At 36.6% G+C, this 27267-nt stretch overlaps 1 protein-coding gene across 1 annotated transcript in view; it reads right to left on the reverse strand.

Annotated features, from left to right (window-relative positions):
• Window positions 1–27267, reverse strand: part of POLQ (DNA polymerase theta) — a 162512-nt gene that overhangs the window by 33920 nt on the left and 101325 nt on the right. Inside the window, exon 25 of the mRNA XM_037836477.1 lies at window positions 6322–6506. Within this exon, the coding sequence (XP_037692405.1) occupies window positions 6322–6506 (185 nt within the window). The remainder of the gene's footprint in view (window positions 1–6321; window positions 6507–27267) is intronic.

The raw sequence follows: 27267 nt of genomic DNA on the forward strand, positions 1-27267 counted from the left end.
TGTGGGAGACTTCAATATACCACTCTCTCCTATAGCTAGATCAACCAGACAGAAGGCCAATAAGGAAACTGAAAACCTAAACAATCGGATAAATGAATTTGAATTAACAGACATATATAGAACATTACATCCCAAATCACCAGGATACACATCTTCTCTAGTGCTCACAGAACTTTCTCCAGGATGGATCACACACTGAGCCATAAAACAAGCCTCAATAAACTCAAAAAAACTGAAATTATTCAAAGCACATTCTCTGATCACGAGGGAATACAATTAGAAGTCAATAACCATCAGAAACTTATAAAATTCAAAAGTACATGGAGGTTATAAACAACACACTCCTAAACAGTCAGCGGGTTAAAGAAGAAATAGCAAGAGAAATTGCTAAATTTATAGAGACAAATGAAAATGAGAACACAACAATCAAAACCAATGGGCTGCAAAAAAAGCAGTAGTGAGGGGGAAATTTATAGCTCCAAATGCATACAATAAAAAGGAAGAAAGAGCTAAAATCAAAGAACTAATGGGGCAACTGAAGAAGCTAGGAAATGAACAGCAAACTAATCCTAAACCAAGTAGAAGAAAAGAAATAACAAGGATTAAAGAAATAAATGACATAGAGAACAAAAGAAAATACAGAAAATAAATAACACCAAAAGCTGGTACTTTGAGAAGCTCAACAAGATTGATAAGCCTCTAGCTAGACTAACAAAATTAAAAAAGGGAAGAACCAAATAAACAAATAATAAATGAGGGAGGTGACATTCCTGCGAATCCCAAAGAAATTAAAAAAATTATAAGAGCATACTATGAATAAATGTATGCCAACAAACTGGATACTGTAGAGGAAATGGACAATTTCCTGGAAACACATGAACAACCCAGACTGAGCAGAGAAGAAATAGAAAACCTCAACCAACCAATCACAAGCAAAGAGATCCAATCAGTCATCAAAAAGCTTCCCACAAATTAATGCCCAGGGCCAGATGGCTTCACAGGGGAATTATGCCAAACTTTCCAAAAAGAACTGACATCAATCTTACTTAAATTGACTCTTTCAAAACACTGAAGATAATGGAGGACTACCTAACACACATTTCATGAAGCTAACATCACTCTAATACCAAAACCAGGTAAAGACCCTACAAGAAAGGAAAACTACAGGCCAATCTCTCTAATGAATATAGATGCAAAACCTCTCAACTAAATTTTTGCAAATCGAATCCAAAGACACATTAAAAAAATCATACACCATGACCAAGTGGGGTTCATTCAAGCATGCACGGATGGCTCAACATAAGAAAATCAATCAATGTATTACAACATATTAACAAATCAAAAGGGAAAAATAAAATGATCATCTCAATAGATGATGAAAAACATTTGACAAAATCCAACATCCCTTCTTGATAAAAACACTTTAAGAGGTAGGAATTGAAGGAAACTTCCTCAATATGATAAAGAGCATATATAAAAAAACCACAGCCAGCATGGTACTCAATGGCGGGACATTGAAAGCCTTCCCTCTAAGATCAGGAACGAGACAAGGGTGCCCACTGTCACCACTGCTATTCAACATTGTGCTAGAAGTGCTAGCCAGGGCAATATGGCAAGACAAAGAAATAGAAGGCATCTAAGTTGGAAAGGAAGAAGCACAACGGTCATTATTTGCAGATGATAATGATCTTATATCTGGAAAACCCTGAGAAATGGATGACACACCTACTAGAGCTAATCAACAAATTTAGAAAAGTAGCTAAATTTAGCAAGATTAATGCACATAAATCAGTAATGATCCTATACATTAGAAATGACCGAACTGAAGAGACACTTAAGAAAAAGATGTCATTTTCAGTAGCAACTAAAAAAATCAAGTACCTAGGAATAAACTTAACCAAAGATGTAAAAGACCTATACAAAGAAAACTACATAACTTTATTAAAAGAAATAGAAAGGGATCGAAAAAGATGGAAAAATATTCCATGTTCATGGATAGGAAGGCTAAAGGCCATTAAGAGTTCAATTCTACACAAACTCATCTACAGATTCAATGCAATCCCTATCAAAATTCCAACAAACTATTTTGCAGACTTAGAAAATCTAGTTATCAAATTTACTTGGAAAGGGAAGATGCCTTGAATTGCTAAAAACATTCTTAAAAAGAAAAACAAAGCGGGAGGACTTAACACTCCCTGACTTTGAAGCTTATTATAAAGCCACAGTAGTCAAAACAGCATGGTACTGGCACAAAGATAGACACATTCATCAATGGAATTGAATTGAGAATTTGGAGATAGACCCCCACATCTACGATTGACTGTTCTTTGATAAGGCCCCCAAAGCCACTGAACTGGGACATAACAGTCTTTTCCACAAATGAGATGGGAGAGTTGGATATCCATAACCAAAAGAATGAAAGAGGACCCCTACCTCACACCCTACACAAAGATTAACTCAAAATGGGTTAAAGACCTCAACATAAGACACAGTACCACAAAACTCCTGGAAGATAATGTAGGGAAATATCTTCAAGACCTTGTATGAGACAGTCGCTTCCCAGACCTTACACCCAAAGCACAAGCAACAAAACAAAAAACAGATAAATGGGAACTCCTCAAACTTAGAAGTTTCTGTACTTCAAAGGAATTTGTCAAAAAGGTGAAGAGGCAGCCAACTCAATGGGAAAAAATTTTTGGAAACCATGTATCTGACAAAAGACTGATATCTTGCATATATAAAAAAATCCTACAACTCAATGACAACAGTATAGACAGCCTAATTATAAAATGGGCAAAAGATATGAAAAGACCGTTCTCTGAAGAGGAAATACAAATGGCCAAAAAGCACATGAAAAAATGTTCAGCTTCACTAGCTATTAGGGAGATGCAAATTAAGATCACAATGAGATACCATCTCACACAGATTAGAATAGCTGCCATGAAACAAACAGGAAACTACAAATCGCAGAGAGGATGTGGAGAAATTGGAACTCTTATTCATTATTGGTGGGACTGTATAATGGTTCAGCCACTCTAGAAGACAGTCTGGCATTTCCTTAGAAAACTAGATATAGAGTTACCCTTCGATCCAGCAATTGCATTTCTCAGTATATACCCAGAAGTTCTGAAAGCAGTGACAAGAACAGATATCTGCAGGGTGATGTTCAGAGCAGCAATATTCACAATTGCCAAGAGATGGAAGCAACCCAAATGTCCTTCAACAGATGAGTGGATAAATAAAATGTGGTATATACACACGATGGAATACTACATGGCAGTAAGAAGGAACAATGTCGTGAAACATATGGCAACATGGAGGAACCTTGAAGACATAATGCTGAGTGAAATAAGCCAGGCACAAAGAGAAATATGTTTCCACTAATGTGAACACAGAAAAATATAAAATAAATGGTTTATAATGTAGAATGTAGGGGACCTAGCGATAGATAGCAATTAGTGAAGGGGGAACGATAATCTAGTAAGAACAGATAAGTTATCATGGGTAAATGTAATGTTCTGGGAATGCTCAGGAATGACTATGGTTTGTTCATTTCTGGTGGATAATGGTAGGAACAAGTTCACAGAAATGTAGTTATCTTAGGTTGTCTGTTTTTCTTATTCCTTTCCTGAGCTATAGTCTGTATCTTTTCTTGGGGTAGAGTAGGAACATGATAGAAGTAATGTAGTTATTTTAAGTTATTTGTTTTTTCTTATTCCTTTGTTTTGGTTTTGTTTGAAATGTTTTTTATTGTCTGTTTTTTTTTTTTAATTTTTTGATAAAGTTAATTAAAAGAAAAAATTTTTTAAAAATATGCAGACCCCCCGAGAAGCTGGGGGAAAATGCAGAGGTGTTGTGCTTCCTCACCTGGACGTCTGCTGATGTTCTCACAAACATTAAGGACTTGCAGGTTGATGTGCTGAACCCTCTATCACGGGACTTGCCCTTAAGAAGCCTGTTACTGCAAATGAGAGGCTAGACCTGATTATGCCTAAGAGTCTTCCCCTGAATCGCATTCTGTTGCTCAGATGTGGCCCTCTCTCTCTAGCTAAGCCAACTTGGTAGGTGAAATCACTGCCCTCCCTACTATGTGGGATCTGATACCCAGGGGTGTAAATCTCCCTGGCAATGTGGAATATGACTCCCAAGGGGGAATCTGGACCTGGCATCATGGAATGGAGAACATCTTCTTGACCAAAACGGGGATGTGAAATGAAATAAAGTTTCAGTGGCTGATTCCAAATGGAGTCGAGAGGTCACTCTGGTGGGCACTCTTAACGCATTATACAGATAACTCTTTTTAGGTTTTAATGAATTGGAATAGCTAGTAGTAAATACCTGAAACTATCAAACTACAACCCAGTTGCCTTGAATCTTGAAGACAATTGTATAACAATGTAGCTTATGAGGGGTGACAATGTGATTGTGAAAGCCTTGTGGATCACACTCTCTTTATCCAGTGTATGGATGGATGAATAGAAAAATGGGGGCAGAAAACTAAAGGAAAAATGGGGCTGGAGGAGTCAATGATTTGGGAGTTCTTTTTACTCTTATTCTTTTATTCTTATTTTCACTTTTCCTAGTACAGGGAAAATGTTCAAAAAATAGATCGGGGTGATAAATGAACAACTATACGATTGTAATATGATCAATTGTATACTCTGGATGCTTGTATGGTGTGTGAATAAATCTTAATAAAAAAAATTTTTTAAATAAATGAATAATACGGAGGAGGGGAGTATGGGACATTTTTGGTGTTCTCTTTACTTTTATTTTTATTCTTATTTGTATTTTTTGGAGTAATGAAAATGTTCAAAAATTGATTGTCATGATGAATGCACAACTATATGATGATACTGTGAACTACTGTCTTACACGTTGGATGATTGTATGGTACCTGAATATATTTCAATTAAGAAAAAATTTTTAAAAGAAGTGAGGGGAGAGAAGGGGTATGCAATGTTTTGAGTGTACTCTTTTATTTTTATACTTATTTTCATTTTTATTTTTTGGAGTAATGAAAATGTTCAAAAATTGATTCTGGTGTTAAATGCACAACTATATTATGAAATTGTGAACAAACTGTACACTTTGGATGATTGTATGGTATCTGAATATATTTGAATAAAATTACATTGAAAAAAAAGCCAATTGACCATAAAAAAATTTCAATAGTCAATTTAGAAGATAACGTTTTCAAAAATCTAAAATACAAAGAAAAAAGGCAAAGGAGAAGAATATGAGACAACAGATGAGAGACAGAGAATATCACCCCTAGAGGTCCAAATATTTGATAACTAGAAGTTCTTTTCAAAATAGAGAGAACAAAGAAAACAAAAGAAATTATCAAGGAAGTAATATAAGAAAATTTCCCAGAGGATGAAGGACACAAATCTCAGTAGGCAAGGGGTACTAAAATCTTGCACATTCCAAAGAAAGAACTGACCCTTGACCAGCTCCTGGGACCTATAAAACCTTGGAATATCTTGCCTGATGAGAGTGTCTTTGCATACCTTGGGGCTGCCAGATAGTTTATGCTAACAATGTGATTTGTGGTCAATCCTGTTTTTGTTCACCTGGGACTCTGGGACCCAGTGCGGCAGTCTGACCTCTGAGGATGCTGGAGACTTAGTAGCTAAGGTCAGTCATGTGGTCACTTCTTCCCTACATGCCTGGCCCCAATAAAAACTCTGGACACCAAGGTCAGCTTCTATGGTTGGCAATACTTCATTCATTTCATCGCACATTATTGCTAGAAGAATTAAGCACTGTCCGCACAACACCACTGGGAGAGGACAACTAGAAGCTTGCACCTGGTTTCTACTGGACTCTATGTGTCTTTTGCCTTTGCTGATTTTAATCCGTATCCTTTCAATGTGATACAGAGTAATATAATGTAACCATGAGTATAATAGCTTTTTTAAGTTCTGTGGATGTTTCTAGTGAATCATCAAACCTAAGGGTTATCTTAGAGTCCTCCAACACACACATAAATAATGACCACCACAACAATATCTACCACCTTTAAATAAACATCAGCTGTGTACCAGGCACTCAGAATAGTCATATGATAGTCTTAACATACATAGCTTTCCTGAGACTCGGGTCAAGTGGACTCAGACCTCAATCTGTTGGCTTCTTTCTACTGCTTCTATGAAGCAAAGTGTAATGAAAACCATGATAAAGGCTCGGATGAATGTGGTTTCAAAGATACCCAAGATGGAGAAATCGTTTCTCAACTACAAGCAATCAGGACAATTTTTCAACTTTTGTATCTTTAATATGCGTCTCATTTATACTAAACATGTTCATAAAGATCACCTGCTTTGCTTGTTGCCTCAGATCATCCCCAACAGCCTCTGGCTCAATCATTTTCCATTCTGCTGCAATGCTCCTGAAGACATCAGCTCCAGTGTTTAACACTTGAATGAGATGATGATCATGGGATAAATGAGCCAAGATCCTCAGTTCAAGTTGAGAGTAATCAGCAGCCAGTATCAAACCACCTGAAGTAGAAATAATTTTAGAAAAGCTGAAACAAAGATATATCCAATTTCTGTAATTTAGCAGGATGACAGAAATTTGGCTCCAAAATAGAACTTTGAGATAATGTGTTCAAAAGTTAAGACTTTGCTCTTACTGTGATATGTCTACCCTTAACATAGATCATGTATTTTTTTTTCATTTAGCTCTCATGTACACGCAATTTGTACAGCCACCCTTGACACCTGCCCCTTAACCACTGTGGTAGCACCTTCCTCTTTTCCCATAGCATCTGGCACATGCTCTACAGTGGTTATATCTTATCTCTCCCACCAATCACTGAGCCATTTACGGATGGGAGACTTAATTTCCCTTTGCATTCTACAGAAAACCTGGAAAATTCCTAGTACTTAAAATGCCCTTCATAAATGTTTGTTCAATAAATACATAAATTAATCAATGAGAAAACTGATTTCCAATGTGTACATATTTTAAGTGGGCCAGAGAGAAATGTTTGCTCTTCTTCAACAATAGCAAAGGCATCCAATGAAAAAACAAAGCGGTCCGCAGATGAAGAAAAGTTACGAAGAGGACTAAGATAATTTTCCTATGGATTTGAAAAGACCAGATTAGATATGCAGGGCAAACACAAAAACAAAATACAACAAAACATAAGCAGGTTTAAAGAAAATGTAGGAAAAAACTGCTATCACAAAGTACTGCCATATATTTAAAATAAGTTGCTACAAATCAAAAAGACTAACATGAAAATATAAACAAGCTGTTCTCAGAAACATAAACACAAAAGAACCTTAAACAATCAATAATCAGATGCAGTCTCCTTCCCCATACTGTTGACACTTTCTTTCAATATGAACAAGTTAGGCTGCTCACTGCCTAGATACCCCTGAAGATGGAGAAAGACATTAAGTGAGAGGAAGGGGTAGCAAGAAACAAGACAATATTTAACAAAGGTCTATGAATACTGAAACCTTATATATATTTTAGATGCAAGGGTGCTGGAATGGCTGGAAGGAGGTAAATGACATGGAGGAACTGTAGCCTAACATCCTTTGGGATTTGCTTTATAGCTGCCCGTTGAATTGTGCTTTGAAAGTCTTCACCTTTCCGTATACACCTTATGTTGCATAATGGGGAAAGAACTGAGACTGGAGAACCATAGCCCATAACAATTTTTGAAATTACCTATTTAATTGCTTGTCGAGCTGTACATTGAAAGTTAACACCGTTTTGTATGTATGACATATTTTACAATGGAAATAGCTGAAGTTATGGAATGCTGACCCATGACATTCTTTGAGATTTGCTCTCCAACTACTTGAATAGTACTTTGAAAGTTGTCACTACTATGTATATATGTTGAAGTTCATAATTTTAAAAAAAAGAACCTTAAACATATTAAAGAATTTTCAACTTCATTCATAAGATGAATACAAATTAAAGCTATAGCAAGAAATCATTTTACGCATTTATATTGCAAAAATCCAGAAATTGGACAATATACTCTGTGGCAAGGCTATGGAAAAATAAACACTCTCATATATTGTTAATGGGAATGTAAAATGATGGTATTTGGTGTTATCTATCTAAATTAGAAAGGTTTTTACTGTAACTGAGCAAATAAAACCACATATTGCTGCACTGGTAACATGCACACAGACTAAACTGGTTTATTCTTAAACCTCTTTACTAATGAAGACAAGTCTCCAGGATAAAAACATTAAACCAATGCCTTACAGACAAGGCTAACCTAATCCTAGAGCAAAGGCTATGCTAAACATAATCTAACAAAGCTCTATTAAGTGCCTCAAAATGATAAAGATGATGTGTTAGTAAATTAACTGTGTGCCAAAAGAAAATGTTATCCTCTATCAATGAAAAAAACAAAATCCAGAGAATCAACAATGTCCAGCATAAAAGCTATGACAGCAACTAGATACTAGAGAAGAAAAGATCAGTGAACATTAAAATGGAACATGAACACCATCCATTGAAGCAAACAGCAAAAAAAAAAAAAAAAAAAAAGGCAGGCAGGGATAAAAAAGAACCTCAATGGCTTACAGGACAATACCCAATGATATAAACGGTATCACATATGTATGTTTGGAGTAATAGGAAGAGAGGAAGAAACAACAGGGATGAGAAATATTAAAAGAAACAATGACTAAAACTGTCTAAATTTAATGAAAAATGTTAACACAGATAAAAATACCAAGCAAACTCAGAAAACCCAGCCAATTCAAAAAGCCAAGGAGCTCAACACGAAAAAGTACCCAGAAAGCCATGCATCTCAGATAGGGATCTGGGTATTCTTTCAGGTTTGGGGGACTACTGTTGACTTGGGCTTATATATACTGTGTTTCATTTGGCATATCTAAGTGAAGCTTGCATAAGAGTAACCTCCAAGACAGCCTCTTGACTCTATTTGAATTTAATCAGATAGCAAAGAGAGTCAAGAGGCTATCCTAGAGGTTACTCTAATGGAAGCTCCAACTAGATATTCCAAATGCCGACAGTATGCCAAGCCCTAATCAACAGTAGTCCCCAAAATACTAAAGAATAACTTGGTCCTTATCTGAGCCTCTATAAAAATTTCACTCACTAAGTTCATTCTTCAGAAACTTAAATCCTTCAGAGAACTCCTATGCCAACTAAGTCCCAAAATCCAGAGGCAAAAGCCTCTTCAAGAATATCAGATGGATATGTCCCATTTTCTCATAAACTCAACACCCCTTTCGACATGAACAAGTTAGGGTGGTCACTACCTAAACATCCCTGAAGATCGGGAAAGTGATTAAACTCGAGAAAGGAGTAGCAACAGATAAGAAGGAATTTAACAAAATTTTTCTTAGTTGCTAGGGTATTAGAATAGCTACAAGGAAAGAATTGAGATGGTAGTTCTGTATCCCATAGCTTCCCATAGCTTCCTTTGAAATTTGTTCTAGCTACCTGTTAATTGTAATTTGAAAGCTATCACCTTTTCGTATATGTGTCATATTTCACAATAAGGAAATAACTGAAACTGTGGAAATGTAACCTATAATATTCTTTGAAATTTGCTAACTACTTGTTAAATTGCACTTGGTAAGTTATCACTTCTATGAATGCACGCTATATTCTACAATAAATAATGATTTTAAAAATACGTAAATCAAATTGCTAAAAATGACGCACAAAGAGAAAATCAAAAAGTATCCAGGGGAAATCCAAGGATGCCAGCAGTCAGAACACTACCAACTCTGGGAGGAAGCAAGCCATCTAGCTTCTGAAACCTATAACCAAAGGATGTCATCAACAATGCAACATAAGACAGCCACTGAAAACTTCTCCCCAGAGATTCAGAGAAAAAGGGAACAATTCTGACTTGTTCAGAACTCTGGAGGAAGATAAAGACTGAAGAAGGATCACACAAATGCTGAATTGAAGAAAAAGAAAAATATCAGAGGAAATTCCATCCCAGACCATCCAGTCTTTTCCACTTCTGCTCACTTGGTCCCTTGTAGCTCAGGAAGTGCCCAGAGGCAGCAGTTGGGATCCCTCCCACCTCCCAACAGGGACACAGACTATAAAATCTCTCACAGTGAGACAGATCCCCACCTATATCGAGACACAGAGACCCAAGCCCAAAGGTACCCATGGCAGGACTTAAGCCACTGAGGAGAGCAGAATATAAAAGGGTAAAAAGGAGGGGTTTCCAAAACAGATGATTAGGGAGAGAACAACAGAATACTTCCCAAAAGCAGCAAGCAGCCAGGCAAAAACTGCCCAAATCAACTGTTTGTGGACCCAGGGGACAGGGGAGGACATCTCAAGGCCCAGGTTACTGAGGGACCAAGAGTCTGCGAAAATGTGGACAGACTGTAATTCCAGTCATGGGTCCTATGCCCATCCCCCAGCCTTGAGGAAAAGAGCAGCAGGCAGCCTGATCCTTGCCTGGGGGGTGGCTGCAGACAAGGGTGGGGGTGGGAATCCCCTGCCTCAAGTAGAGTGGGGGACAGAGACACACACTGAACCAGATTTCAGCTGATGAACTGAGGAAAAAGGAACCCCACAGTTCAGCCCCACCTGGTCAGATGCTGCAGCCTCCAGCAGGTAAACAACTTCTGAGGACAATTAAGTCACCAAAGAGTGCCATCTGCTGAGCAGGCTGGAAAGTGCAGGAGAATACTGCAGGGCTTTTCAGAACCTCTCCAGACCCTATCCCAGGCCCTTCAAAACATGTTTATACCCCCTGCACAGGTATGCAGCCCTGTTTTAGCTGAGAAGTACGGACAATCCAATTGTCAATGTAATATGCTAAATCAAACCCAGACAACAACTAAACCCGAGACAAGAGAGAGAAATAGACCTTCAGAATAGACCCATTAAGATAATCAGATGACCAGGTATCAGCAAAAATATCACAAAGCATACCAAAACTCAAGAAGAAATGGCCCAGTCAAAGGAGATCAAAAAGTTGGAGGAGATGCAGAATCTGGAAAACTAATTAAAAAAAATGTGCAAACAAATCTCCTGAATCAATTCAAAATAATGAAGGAAAACATATAAATAGGTCAAGGATAATAAGAGACACTGGAAGATCAAAAAGAAGAATATGAATGAATCTATAGAAAAATAAGACATTATGGAAATAAAAGAAACTACAGATGAAATTAAAAATATACTGGAGACACATAATAGCAGATTTGAAATGCAAAAGAAAGGATCAGTGAGCTAGAAGACAGATTGACCAAATTACAACAGACAAAAGAACAAAAGGAGACAAATATGGAAAAATTTGAGCAAGCGTCAGAAAAAGGAATGACAATACAAAGTATATGCATCAATCTAAACTGACTCGAGAATAGAAGACCTCAACAAACTGATCACAAGTAAAGAAACTGAATCAGCCATCAAAAACCTCCCAACAAAGAAAAGCCTAGGACCAGAGGGCTTCACAGGTGAATTTTACCAAGCATTCCAAGAAGAATAATACCATTCCTGCTAAAACTCTTCCAAAAAATTGAAGAACAGTGTGCTGGTTTCAATCTGTCATGTACCCCATAAAAGACTATGTGAGGGCAGATCTATTGTGGGTGGAACCTTATGATTAGGTTATTTCCATGCCTATGTACCCACTCAGTTCTGGGTGTGACCTTTTAATTAGAATATTTCCATGGAGATGTGACCCTGCCCATTCAGGGTGGGTCTTAATTAGTTTACTGGAGTCCTTAAGAGAGCTCAGGGAGAGAGAGAGAACTCAGAGCCGACAGAGACCCGGACACTTGGAGATACAGAGAGAGATGTTTGGAGATGCTAAGCTAAGAGATGAAGCCCAGAGTTTGCCCCAGAGAAGCTAAGTGAGAATGCAGAGACACTTAGAGAGAAAATGCAAAGAGACATTTTGGAGAAAGCCACTGAAACCAGCAGGTAGGCCCAGGAAAGAAGGTTCAGCAGAGCCAGCTATGTGCCTTCCCATGAAACAGAGGAACCCCAGATGCCATCCGCCTTTCCTCAGAAAAGGAATCTACCTCTTGATGCCTTAATTTGGACATTTTCATGGCCTTAGTACTAAAAGTTTGCAACCTAATAAATCCCCATTGAAAAAGCCAATCTATTTCTGGTATATTGCATCTCAGCAGCTTTAGCAAACTGGAACAAAGATGGAACACTACGTAACTCATTCTATAAAGCCAGCATCACCCTAAAACCAAAACAGGATAAAGATACTACAAGGAAAGAAAACTGCAGAGCAATCCCTAAATGAATACAGATGAAAAATCCTCAACAAAATACTTCCAAATAGAATCCAACAGTAAATTAAAAGAATTCTACACCATGACCTAGTGGGTTTTATTCCAGGTATGCAGGCATGGCTCAACACAGGGAAATTAATTAATGTACTACACCACATAAACAAATCAAAAGAGAAAAACCACATGATCATCTTGACTGGTGCAGAAAAGACATCTGTCAAAATTCAGCATCCTTTCATGATAAATACACGTCAAAAGGTAGGAATCAAAGGAAACTTCCTCAATGTGATAAACAACATATATGAAAAACCCACAGCTAACATCATACTCAAAGGTGAGAGACTGAAAGCTTTCCCTCTGAGACTGGAAAGAAGACAAGGATGTTAACTTGTTACCACTGTTATCAACATTGTGCTAGCAGCTCTAGCTAGAGCAATTAGACAAGAAAAAGAAATAAAAGGCATCCAAATCAGAAAGAAAGAAATAAAATTGTCACTATTTACAGATGACATGATCCTACATTTAGAAAATCCTGAAAAAATTACAACAAAGCTATTTGAACTAATAAAAAAGTTCAGCAAAGTGGCAGGATACAAGATCAACACACAAAAATCAATGGTGTTTCTATACACTAGTAGTGAGCTATCTGAGGAGGTAATCAAGAAAAAAATTCCATTTACAATCGCAAGTAAAAGAATCAAATATCTAGGAATAACCTTAACGAAGGATGTAAAGGATTTGTACCAAGAAAACTACAAAACATAGCTAAAAGAAATCAAAGAGCTGAATAAATGGAAAGATATTCCATGTTCATATACTGGAAGGCTAAATGTCATTAAGATATAAATTTTACTCAAACTGATCTACAGATTCAACGCAATATTAGTCAAAATTCCAACAGACTACTTTGTAGAAAGTGAGAAAGTTAATTATCAATTTTATCTGGAAGGGTAAGGGGCCTTGAATAGCCAAAAATATCTTGAAGAAGAAGAATAAAGTGGGAGGTATCACACTTCCTGACTTTAAAGCATATTATAAAGCCACAGTGGTAAAAACAGCATGTACTGGCATAAAGATAGACATACTGATCAGTGGAATCAAATTGAGAGTTCTGAAATAGACCCTCAGATCTATTGTCAATCGATTTTTGATAAGGCTCCCAAGTCCACTCCAATGGGACAGAACAGTCTCTTCAAAAAATGGTGTTTGGAAAACTGGCTAACCATAATCAAAACAATGAAAGAGGACCCCTATCTCGCAACCTATAAAAAAATTAACTCACAATGGTTCAAAGACCTAAATATAAAAATCAGAACCATAAAATTCCTAGAAGAAATGTACAGAAACATATTCAAGATCTATGATAGGTGGTAGTTTCTTAGACTTTACACCCAAAGCACAAGCAACGAATGAAACAATAGATAAATGGGAACTCCCCAAAATTAAATACTTCAGTGATTCAAAGGACTTTGTCAAAAGGATGAAAAGGCAACCAACTCAGTGGGAGAAAATACTTGGAAACCACATACCTGATAAGAGTTTGATATCCAGTATATATAAAGAAATCCCACAACCCAACAATAAAAAGACAACCCAATTTTAAAAAGTGGGCAAAATACATGAATAGACATTTTTCCAATGAGGAAATATAGATTGCTGAAAAAAAAGCACATGAAAACATGGTCAGTTTCGCTAGCTATTAGGGAAATGCAAATCAAAACCACAATGAGATATCTCACACCTACTAGAATGGCTGCTATGAAACAGGAAACTACAAGTGTTGGAAAGGATGTGGAGAAACTGAAACACTTATTCACTGCTAGTGGGAATGTAAAATGGTACAGCCACTGTGGAGGACAGTATGGCAACTCCTCAGGAAGCTAAGTATAGAGTAGCCTAACAAACTGGCAATACCACTACTCCAGATATATCCAGAATATCTGAAAGGAGGGATGCAAACAGACATTTGCACATCAGTGTTCATAGAGGCATTATTCACAATTATGAAAAGATAGAAACAACACAAGTGTTTGTCAACAGAGGAATGGATAAACAAAATGCAGTATATACATACAATGGAATATTATTCAGCAGTAAGAAGGAATGAAATTCTGAAGCATGCAACAACATGGATGAACTTAGAGGATATTACATTAAGTGAAATAAGTCAGACACAAAAGGACAAATATTGTATGATCTCACTGATATGAACTAATTATAATACGCAAACACATAGACATAAAACACAGAATATAGGTTACCAGGGTAAAGAATGAGGCTAAAGAACGGGAAGTGGTTGCTTAACATGTGCAGAAAGTTTAACTAAGTTGAACTAAACGTTTGGAAATGGACAGAGGTGATGGTAGCATGTTACTGTGAGAATTAACAGTATTGATTCTGCATGTTAATGTGATAGAAAGGGGAAGTTTAGAGTCAGGTATGTCACCAGAAGGAAAACTGAAGGTTAAAACATGGGAATGTATAACAGTGAATCTTGTAGTTGACAATGTCCATGATTAACTGTACAACTTTTAAAATGTACTTTCATGAACTAAAGAAAATGTACAATACTATTAAAAGGAGTTAATAATAGAGGGGTATATGGAAGAAAATGTACCTATTGCAAACTATGGATTATAATTAACAGTAATATTTTAATGCTCTTTCATCAACGGTGACAAACGTACCATACAAATACTGTGGGTCAATAACAGTGAGGGATGATTTAGGTATTTTTATTTTTATTTCCTTTCTGGAGTAATGAAAATTTCTCAAATTGATCATGGGGATGTATGCATAACTATGTGGTGATACTGTGAGCCAGTTGTATATTTTAGATGGTTTGTATGGTGTGAGAATATATATCAATAAAATTGAATGAAAAAAATTATCCAGGGCATAGATACATTACATTTGGAGGATTAGTAATAAAAATGATGGTATATATTTCATAAGAAACAGTGCAAACCAGAAGATATCTTTAAAGTGGTTTAAAAAAAAAAAATGTTGACCTAGAAATCGCTGTCAAATAAAACTATCCTTCAAAAATGAGGATGAAATAAAGAAATTTTAAGACAGGGAAATGCAAGGAGAATTTGTCATCAGTACAATTACACTATAAGAAATATTAAAGAAAGTATTTCAGGTGAAGAAAAATGATAATAGACACTTTTATTTACCCCAAGGAAGGAAGCCTGCCAGAAACAGTAAAAAGTGAATAGACAGAAAAGACATATTTTTGTTTTGTAATTTCTTTGAAATATATTATTTAAAACAAAATAATAACAATATATCTGTTTACAATAAACATAGAAGTAAAATGTAGTACAATACAGAGAATGAAAGGAAATGGAAATATACACTCCTTACATATTTGAAGTTAGACTGTGATATGATGCATATTGTAAACTTTTTAAAAATCTAAGATACATACTAAATAATTCAATATAGAAGATAAAATGAAATAAGAAAAACACTCAATTAAAAATTTTATAGAGATTGATTGTGGTAATCAATGCACAACTATGAACAACTGATTGTGTACTTTGAAGGACTGTTGGTTGTATGAATGTATCTCAATAAAATTGCATTTGAAAAATTTTATAAAGAGAATAAAGAACACATGGCATTGCATTAAAATAACAGAAAATTTTAGATTGGATCATGTACATTCAATTTAACTTCATTTCAATTTTAATACAAAACCAGTGTAAAGTATTTCTGCACAAACACAACTTTATTGTTCTGGTAAAAATAAATATTTTAAACAATGCATCACGTAATATATTATTGTATTACAGTGCAGGCTTGGGGAACATGCGTTTTATCTAGTATTATAAAGATAACACCAATCTAATTAGTGTCCAACAGAATGATTTAGTTTGGAAGACTTTTTTCTATATACCAATGTAACATTGTAATGTAGTTGTTGAATGGTTTAAGCTGACAACATGAGTGGCAGTGATGCCAATGTGAACTGTAATTGATAATAAAATTGAATACTCATTATTTTAATATAATTAAATTTCTTCTCTATTTACAAAAATAAGTATGGACAAATTTTAAAATGTTAAAGGCATATGAGGGATCCAAGATGGCAGATTAGGAGAGACAGAGCAAAATTCTCCTCCATGAAAAACACTAGATAAAAGACAGAAACTGCTCCACTATAGCAGTTCCAGGGTTCCACTGGCTGGGCAAGGACTTCTACACCCATAGTGATTGTGTACCTAAAGAAACTGAGAGACTGTGTTCAAAGATGTGTGAGTGTTCGTTCAGTCCTGAAAGTTGCTGGGGAAATGGCAGCCAGAGTCACAGTGTAGTGTGGGAGAAACCGAGAGACTGTGCTCGGAGGTGGGTTAGTGGAAGACCTGAAGGGCTGCTGAGGAACCGGCAGCTGGAGCCTCAGTCAGACGGGGTGGGGAGTACCTTCCATGCCCTGAGCACCCACTTCAGTACTTGGTGTGGATGATAACTGTTCACACACTCACAGCTAAGAACCCCTGAGCCAGGGAAAGGCCACTGCAGCAGATGCAGCGCTGAAGCTGAGAGCTTCCTTGAGGGAATTCGGGATTCGGCCAGCTTGTGACGGTACACAGTCCTCCTCAGCGGAAGACCACAGTGTACAGAGCATAAAGGCAGGGGTGCCGCACAGAAGTGCCAAGAGCCCTACACCAAACCCAGGGACTTGTGGGCCTATGGCAGGGAGGGACTGTGGGAAATCTGGGCTGAAGGGTTAGACACGTTCTGCAGCCCCAGGGTATTCCAGCTGCAGCCCCGGGAATGGCTGGGAGTACTGGGACTTAGAGCTGTTTCCCTGCCAATCTGCACATGGTATGTCCCCCACCCACAGGGCTGGCAGTCTCCACTACACATGGAAAACTGGTGCACTGACTGGACCCCCACATCGTCTGCGCCCCCCACTTGGTACACAGACAAAGCTGGGGAGAACTGGCTTGAGGGTAAGAGGTAGCACGGGAGCGCCATCTGCTGCTAGGTCAGGGAAAGTACACTCCACCAAGCTGTACCGCTGTCAAATTATAGATAATTGTTTAAATAAGCCTGCAAATCCTAAAAGAACCCTATCAAGACAAGAAAATGCCAAGAAGCCAAAAACAACAGAAAATTATAAAGCATATGAAGTCAGAAGATATGGATAACTCAAACAAGCAAATTAAAAAACCAAAGGAGACACAGAACTTGGAGAAATTAATCAAAGAAGTAATTGCAAACACCAATACCCTGGCTCAGGATATAAAGGATATCAAGAAGACCCTAGAAGAGAACAAAGAAGAATGTGCAAGAGTAAATTTAAAAATAGCAGAATTCACGGAAATAAAAGAAACTGTTGATCAAATTAAAAAGATTCTTGAAACACATAACACCAGAAATGAAGAAGTAGAGGAACAAATAAGTGAACTTGAAGAAAGGGTATTGGAAACCGAAAGCACAAAAGAACGAATGGTGAAAAAAAATTGAAAACTTTGAAATGGATCTCCAGGAAATGATGGACAACATGAAGCACACAAATATAAGAATCATTGGTGTTCCAGAAGAGGAAGAGAAAGGTAAAGGACTAGGAAGAGTATTCAAAGTCACTGTTGGGGAAAACTTCCCAATCCTTCAAAATGACACAAATACTCAAATCATAAATGCCCAATGAACTCCTAACAGAAAAAATCCAAATAAACCCACTCCAATACATATTCTGATCAGACTGTCAAATGTGAAGAGAAGGAACAAGCTCTGAAAGCAGCAAGAGAGAAGCGACTCACCACATAGGAGGGAAACAACATAAGACTAAGTAGTGACTACTCAGTGGCCACCATGGAGGCAAGAAGGCAGTAGAATGACAGATTTAAAATTCTGAAAGACAAAAATTGCCAACCAACAATTCTTTATCCAGCAAAGCTCTCCCCCAAATTTGAGGGAGACCTTAAAATCTTCACAAACAAATGCTGAGAGAATTTGCTAACAAGAGGCCTTCCCTACAAGAAATATTAATAAGAGCTCTACTGGATTAAAAAAAAAAAAAAAAAAAAAAAAAAAAAAGAAAGGAGAGAGAGGTCTGGAGAAGGGCACAGAACTAAAGTGTTTTAGTAAAGGTACATTAAAGGAAATAAAGAGAGAAAGGGAAAAAATACATCTGACAAATAAAAACCAAAGGATATGATGGCTGATTCAAGAAATGCCTTCACAGTAATAACATTGTATGGGAAGCATTAAACTCCCCAATAAAAAGATATAGATTGGCAGAATGGATTTAAAAAATATGAACCATCAATATGTTGCTTACAAGAGACTCATCTTAGACCCAGAGACATAAAGAAATTGAAAGTGAAAGGATGGGGAAAAAAATATTCCATGCAAGCTACAGCCAAAAGAAAGCAGGAGTGGCAATATTAATCTCAGATAAAATAGACTTTAAATGCAAGGATATCATAAGAGACAAAGGACACTATACACTAATAAAAGGGACAATTCAACAAGAAGAAATAACAATCATAAATGTCTATGCACCCAATCAAGGTGCCCCAAAGTACATGAGACAAACATTGGCAAAACTGAAGGAAGCAACAGATGTTTCCACAATAATTGTGGGAGACTTCAATACATCACTCTCTCCTATAGACAAATCAACCAGACAGAGGACCAATAAGGAAACTGAAGACCTAAACAATCTGATAAATGAATTTAACGTAACAGAAATATATAGAGCATTACATCCAAATCACCAGGAGGCACATTCTCCTCTAGTGCTCATGGGACTTTCTCCAGGATAGATCATATACTGGGGCATAAAGCAAGCCTCAGTAAATTTAAAAAGATTGAAATTATTCAAAGTACATTCTCTGATCACAATGGAATACAACTAGAAGTCAATAACCATCAAAGATTTAGAACATTCACAAATATCTGGAGGTTAAACAACACACCCCTAAACAATCAGTGGGTTAAAGAAGAAATAGCCAGAGAAATTGCTAAATATATAGAGACAAATGAAAATGACAGCACAACATATCAAAACATAAGGGATGCAGCAAAGGTGGTATTGTAGGGGAAATTTATAGCTCTAACTGCATACATTAAAAAGGAAGGAAGAGCTAAAATCAAAGAACAACGGAACAACTGAAGAAGCTAGAAAATGAACAGCAAACCAATCCTAAACCAAGTAGAAGAAAAGAAATAACAAGGATTAAAGCAGAAATAAATGACATAGAGAACAAAAAAACAATAGAGAGGATAAATATCACCAAAAGTTGGTTCTTTGAGATCAACAAGATTGACAAGCTCCTAGCTAGACTGACAAAATCAAAAAGAGAGAAGACCCATATAAACAAAATAATGAATGAAAAAGGTGACATCCCGAAGAAATTAAAAAAATTGTAAGAGGATACTATGAACAACTGTATGGCAACAAACTGGATAATGTAGAGGAAATGGACAATTTCCTGGAAGCATATGAAGAACCTAGACTGACCAGAGAAGAAATAGAAGACCTCAGCCAACCCATCACAAGCAAAGAGATCCAATCAGTCATCAAAAATCTTCCCACAAATAAATGCCCAGGGCCAGATGGCTTCACAGGGGAATTCTACCAAACTTTCCAGAAAGAACTGACACCAATCTTACTCAAACTCTTTCAAAACATTGAAGAAAATGGAACACTACCTAACTCATTTTATGAAGCTAACATCAATCTAATACCAAAACCAGGCAAAGATGCTACAAAAAAGGAAAACTACCGGCCAATCTCCCTAATGAATATAGACGCAAAAATCCTCAGCAAAATACTTGCAAATCGAATCCAAAGACACATTAAAAAAATCATACACCATGACCAAGTGGGGTTCATTCCAGGCATGCAAGGATGGTTCAACATAAGAAAATCAATCAATGTATTACAACACATTAACAAGTCAAAAGGGAAAAATCAAATGATCATCTCAATAGATGCTGAAAAAGCATTTGACAAAATCCAACATCCCTTTTTGATAAAAACACTTCAAAAGGTAGGAATTGAAGGAAACTTCCTCAACATGATAAAGAGCATATATGAAAAACCCACAGCCAGCATAGTACTCAATGGTGAGAGACTGAAAGCCTTCCCTCTAAGATCAGGAACAAGACAAGGATGCCCGCTGTCACCACTGTTATTCAACATTGTGCTGGAAGTGCTAGCCAGGGCAATCCGGCAAGACAAAGAAATAAAAGGCATCCAAATTGGAAAAGAAGAAGTAAAACTGTCATTGTTTGCAGATAATATGATCTTATATCTAGAAAACCCTGAGAAATCGACGATACAGCTACTAGAGCTAATAAACAAATTTAGCAAAGTAGCGGGATACAAGATTAATGCACATAAGTCAGTAATGTTTCTATATGCTAGAAATGAACAAACTGAAGAGACACTCAAGAAAAAGATACCATTTTCAATAGCAACTAAAAAAATCAAGTACCTAGGAATCAACTTAACCAAAGATGTAAAAGACCTATACAAAGAAAACTACATAACTCTACTGAAAGAAATAGAAGGGGACCTTAAAAGATGGAAAAATATTCCATGTTCATGGACAGGAAGGCTAAATGTCATTAAGATGTCAATTCCACCGAAACTAATCTACAGCTTCAATGCAATCCCAATCAAAATTCCAACAACCTACTTTGCAGACTTGGAAAAGCTAGTTATCAAATTTATTTGGAAAGGGAAGATGCCTCGAATTGCTAAAGACACTCTAAAAAAGAAAAACGAAGTGGGAGGACTTACACTCCCTGACTTTGAAGCTTATTATAAAGCCACAGTTGCCAAAACAGCATGGTACTGGCACAAAGATAGACATATAGATCAATGGAATCGAATTGAGAATTCAGAGATAGACCCTCAGATCTATGGCCGACTGATCTTTGATAAGGCCCCCAAAGTCAATGAACTGAGTCATAATGGTCTTTTCAACAAATGGGGCTGGGAGAGTTGGATATCCATATCCAAAAGAATGAAAGAGGACCCCTACCTCACCCCCTACACAAAAATTAACTCAAAATGGACCAAAGATCTCAATATAAAAGAAAGTACCATAAAACTCCTAGAAGATAATGTAGGAAAACGTCTTCAAGACCTTGTATTAGGCGGCCACTTCCTAGACTTTACACCCAAAGCACAAGCAACAAAAGAGAAAATAGATAAATGGGAACTCCTCAAGCTTAGAAGTTTCTGCACCTCAAAGGAATTTCTCAAAAAGGTAAAGAGGCAGCCAACTCAATGGGAAAAAATTTTTGGAAACCATGTATCTGACAAAAGACTGATATCTTGCATATACCAAGAAATCCTACAACTCAATGACAGTAGTACAGACAGCCCAATTATAAAATGGGCAAAAGATATGAAAAGACCGTTCTCTGAAGAGGAAATACAAATGGCCAAGAAACACATGAAAAAATGTTCAGCTTCACTAGCTATTAGAGAGATGCAAATTAAGACCACAATGAGATACCATCTAACACCGGTTAGAATGGCTGCCATTAAACAAACAGGAAACTACAAATGCTGGAGGGGATGTGGAGAAATTGGAACTCTTATTCATTGTTGGTGGGACTGTATAATGGTTCAGCCACTCTGGAAGTCAGTCTGGCAGTTCCTTAGAAAACTAGATATAGAGTTACCATTCGATCCAGCGACTGCACTTCTCAGTATATACCCGGAAGCTCGGAAAGCAGCGACACGAACAGATATCTGCACGCCAACGTTCATAGCAGCATTATTCACGATTGCCAAGAGATGGAAACAACCCAAATGTCCTTCAACAGATGAGTGGATAAATAAAATGTGGTATATACACACGATGGAATACTACGCGGCAGTAAGAAGGAACGATCTCGTGAAACATATGACAACATGGATGAACCTTGAAGACATAATGCTGAGCGAAATAAGCCAGGCACAAAAAGAGAAATATTATATGCTACTACTAATGTGAACTTTGAAAAACGTAAAACAAATGGTTTATAATGTAGAATGTAGGGGAACTAGCAATAGAGAGCAATTAAGAAGGGGGAACAATAATCCAAGAAGACCAGATAAGCTATTTAACGTTCTGGGGATGCCCAGGAACAACTATGGTCTGTTAATTTCTGATGGATATAGTAGGAACAAGTTCACAGAAATGTTGCTATATTATGTAACTTTCTTGGGGTAAAGTAGGAACATGTTGGAAGTTAAGCAGTTATCTTAGGTTAGTTGTCTTTTTCTTACTCCCTTGTTATGGTCTCTTTGAAATGTTCTTTTATTGTATGTTTGTTTTCTTTTTAACTTTTTTTTCATAGAGTTGATTTAAAAAAGAAGGGAAAGTTAAAAAAAAAAAAAAAGAAAAGAAAAACAAGGAAAAAAAAAAGATGTAGTGCCCCCTTGAGGAGCCTGTGGAGAATGCAGGGGTATTCGCCTACCCCACCTCCATGGTTGCTAACATGACCACAGACATAGGGGACTGGTGGTTTGATGGGTTGAGCCCTCTACCATAGGTTTTACCCTTGGGAAGATGGTTGCTGCAAAGGAGAGGCTAGGCCTCCCTATGGTTGTGCCTAAGAGCCTCCTCCCGAATGCCTCTTTGTTGCTCAGATGTGGCCCTCTCTCTATGGCTAAGCCAACTTGAAAGGTGAAATCACTGCCCTCCCCCCTACGTGGGATCAGACACCCAGGGGAGTGAATCTTCCTGGCAACGTGGACTATGACTCCTGGGGAGGAATGTAGACCTGGCATCGTGGGACGGAGAACATCTTCTTGACCAAAAGGGGGATGTGAAAGGAAATGAAATAAGCTTCAGTGGCAGAGAGATTCCAAAACGAGCTGAGAGGTCACTCTGGTGGGCACTCTTACGCACACTTTAGACAACCCTTTTTAGGTTCTAAAGAATTGGGGTAGCTGGTGGTGGATACCTGAAACTATCAAACTACAACCCAGAACCCATGAATCTTGAAGACAGTTGTATAAAAATGTAGCTTATGAGGGGTGACAATGGGATTGGGAAAGCCATAATGACCACACTCCACTTTGTCTAGTTTATGGATGGATGAGTAGAAAAATAGGGGAAGGAAACAAACAGACAAAGGTACCCAGTGTTCTTTTTTACTTCAATTGCTCTTTTTCACTCTAATTATTATTCTTTTTATTTTTGTGTGTGTGCTAATGAAGGTGTCAGGGATTGATTTAGGTGATGAATGTACCACTATGTAATGGTACTGTAAACAATCGAAAGTACGATTTGTTTTGTATGACTGTGTGGTATGTGAATATATCTCAATAAAATGAAGATAAAAAAAAAATAAGGGATGCAGCAAAGGTGGTATTGTGGGGGAAATTTATAGCTCTAAATTCATACATTAAAAAGGAAGGAAGAGCTAAAATCAAAGAACAACGGAACAACTGAAGAAGCTAGAAAATAAACAGCAAACTAATCCTAAACCAAGTAGAAGAAAAGAAACAACAAGGATTAAAACAGAAATAAATTATATAGAGAACAAAAAAAACAACAGCGAGAATAAATAAAACCAAAAGTTGGTTCTTTGAGTAGATCAACAAGATTGACAAGCCCTTAGCCAGACTGACAAAATAAAAACAGAGAAGACCCAAATAAACAAAATAATAAATGAGTGGACATTACTGCAGATTCCAAAGAACTTAAAAAAATTATGAGAGGACACTATGAACAAGTGTATGCCAACAAACTAGATAATGTAGAGGAAATGGACAATTTCCTAGAAACACATGACCAACCTAGACTGACCAGAGAAGAAACAGGAGACCTCAACAAACCAATCACAAGCAAAGAGATCCAATCTGTAATCAAAAAGCTGACCACAAATAAACAGAGGCATATGGCAGAAGCAGAATTGAGAGGAGAGTCAGAAGTGAGTACTATTACTGAAACAGTAAAGAAAAAAGACTAAAGCAGTGTGACAAATTTCATGATACAAAGTAATTGCAGTTTGCTGCAACAGCAAAGTAAAATACTTAAAAACCTGTTGGCTTCCTCAGGAAAAAAAAAGTTTTAAAGGTAATAAAGTAGATAATCTTAGACATTTTCAGCAAATACACAGGAAATTCAACAAGAAGTTTCCCCTCAATATTCACCTGTGATGAGAATTAAATGTCTAACAAATAATTTTTAAACTATTTTCAGTTGGATCTGACTTTGTAACTTTGGCAGGTATAAAACTGCATGATTTCTTGCACACAAAAATATAACCACTTTTAGATAGAGGGATAAAATATATTCTTTGGCATGAAAGTTGTGTTAGGAACTTATAAGGAAAAGATTTTCAGATAATTCACAAAACAATAACCCACGGAAGACAAGACCTTTCATATAAGATCATAAATCAATTGATTCCAAATTTGAAAAACTGTAAGTGCTTCTTTTTAAAATGAGTTGTCCCATATAAGAATATTAATATTAAATATATTAAATATAAATATGTTTAATATTGGGGGTACGTTTTGTCTCAAAGCACTTCAAAATTTATGAGGAAATAACCATTCTTGGCTTATAATATCAAATGGGTGTCATACATATTTTTAATCTCTTACAACAGTCAAAGAATTTCAGCTAAATATGAAAAACTAATACCTTTCATGACAGACCATACATCAGCTATTGCTGTCAGTCAGTTATCTTACAATTTTAAACGTGAGAATGATGTGTCCCTTATTGCTTCATTCCAACGTATGATACATATAAAAAATATTTGTGTTCAGTTTGTTGAATCAGACTGTGAAAAGTGTATCGACTCAGTTGTTTAAATTGTTCCATACATGCATGCAAATGTTATAAAACATCTCAGTTTATGGGGGACTGTTTACAAACGGAAGACTAACAATCTTGTGTTCTTTGAAAACCCATTGGTTGAGATGTGGAACAATTTTACAAAGAAGGAATACTTGCCAAATATTCCATAAACAAAAATGAAATATGACAAAGTGATCTACATTTTCTAACCAATATCATACAGCATATATTTGAAGCTCCAACAAAGGAAAAAACTCATTACTGTCCTAGCTAGACAGACATTAAGAATTATTTGGAGTTGAAACTTTTCATAATACAAATCAATAATAATTTAACACATTTTCTAACATGAATCAATATGCAGTAGAATGTAAATGTAATCAACAGTGTTATGTAAACCAACTGCAAAACAAGAAAAAGTTAAAGAACACTATGATGTTAATTTTAAACTTATGTAATATCCCTTTGAATTTGACATAATAATAACCTAAGTATTAGCTGACACAGAATTAGTGAATTTACTTATCTCAGACAGTTGCAGTTTTGAAACTGATATACTTCTGCTTCAAAGTCCAATCAGTACTTATAAAAAAGATGAACCAATTTTATCAATGTGGATGTAAGTCAAAAAAGAAAACAATTTTTTGGTACTGTCTTAGTTTGCCAAGGTTGTTATGACAAATACCATAGACTGGTTGGCTTAAGAAACAGGAATTTATTGTCGCACAGTTTTGGAGGCTAGAAGTCCAAAATCAAGGTCTCAACTGGCTATGCCTCTCTCAGGTAGGGAGTCTGGTGCTGGCTTACCACATTCCTTGTGATTCCCTTGCTTGCAATGAGGCCTCTGCTACATGTCGCTCTGCTTTATTCCCTGACTTCTTCTACTTCCTCTGTGTCCAATTTCCTTTGCTTATAAGGACTCTAGTAATATGTATTAATGCCTACTCTAATTCAGTTTGGCCACCTCTCAATAGGACTTTGAAGATCTTAGTCACAAGAGTCCACACCTTCTTCAAAGGTCCTATTTACAAATGGGTTCACATCCACAGGACCAAGGTTAGGACTTGAACATGCCTTTTCTGGGGGACATGATTAAATCCCCAGAGGTACTCAATTCAGTTACTGGAAAATTTTGAAATATGTTTGAAACCACTTGAGTATAGGAATCTGTTTTTCTCAATGGCAAATTTTATGAATCTAAATAGGTCATAAAATTTAGATGAAAATCTGGCATCTAAACTGAGATGTACTATAAAACAGACATCATATTTACAAGACTTAGTATGAAAAAAATGTAAACCATCTCAGCAATAATTTGCTGAGATGGTTTACATTTCACAACTGATTACATGTTGAAATAATATTTTGAGTACATTGGGTTAAATAAAAAATAACATTAAGATTAATTTCAACTTTTTTCTCCTGTTTCAATGTGTGTAGAAGATAGAATTAAATGCTCTGTCTCCATCTCTAGGGACACCTGGATGTCTGGTCAAAATAAGGGCAGTGGGATTTATGATGAGTAGCTTAAGATCTGAAACTCTTCTACTGATCCCCAGGTTCAGTTTCTTTACTGATGGTTTGCAACTGGCTAATAGATTAAGTCAGTCAGGCTTAATTATATGCTCAGAGAGGAACTTCTGCTTGGAAGTTCTCTTTAAGCCTAGATTCCTCTAACAGATCTTGGTGGGTCAAGCCAGAAACAAAGTGTAGTCCCTCTGTGTGAATAAAGACCACTGAGGAGTTTGTGCATAGGATGTCTCTTGGACCCAAAATTCTCTTGCCTGCATTTTCTTTCTTTGCACCAGATTCTTTGCCTTTAAATAAAAACCTTTAACATCAGGATGCTCTGTGAAATCTGATATGACCTTTCAAATATTCAAACTGGGGAATTATTTACAATGTGACTACTAGAAAATTTAAATTCTAAATGTCCCTCACAGTATATTTCTATTGAACAAAACTTCTTTAAATCCAGTCAGCTCCTTCCCTTATACATAAAAGGAGAAATCCAGGACTGTGAAACTTCAGTTAGAAATTATCCACATACCACACAGACTTTCTAGACTCCCTTGGACAACTCTGATTGAATTTTGTTTGCAGATGGATCTACTTAAAAAGCAAAAGTGAAAATTGCCACATTGCTTTCACAGGCCTTAATTCACCCTTGGAATATAAGTCTCTCACAGAATTTAAATCTATTCAGATGGTTACTTGCACTTGACCAGACCTGCCAACCGGCAAAAGAT

The sequence above is a fragment of the Choloepus didactylus genome, chromosome 1, assembly GCF_015220235.1.
Source record: "Choloepus didactylus isolate mChoDid1 chromosome 1, mChoDid1.pri, whole genome shotgun sequence".
Lineage (NCBI taxonomy): Eukaryota > Metazoa > Chordata > Mammalia > Pilosa > Megalonychidae > Choloepus > Choloepus didactylus.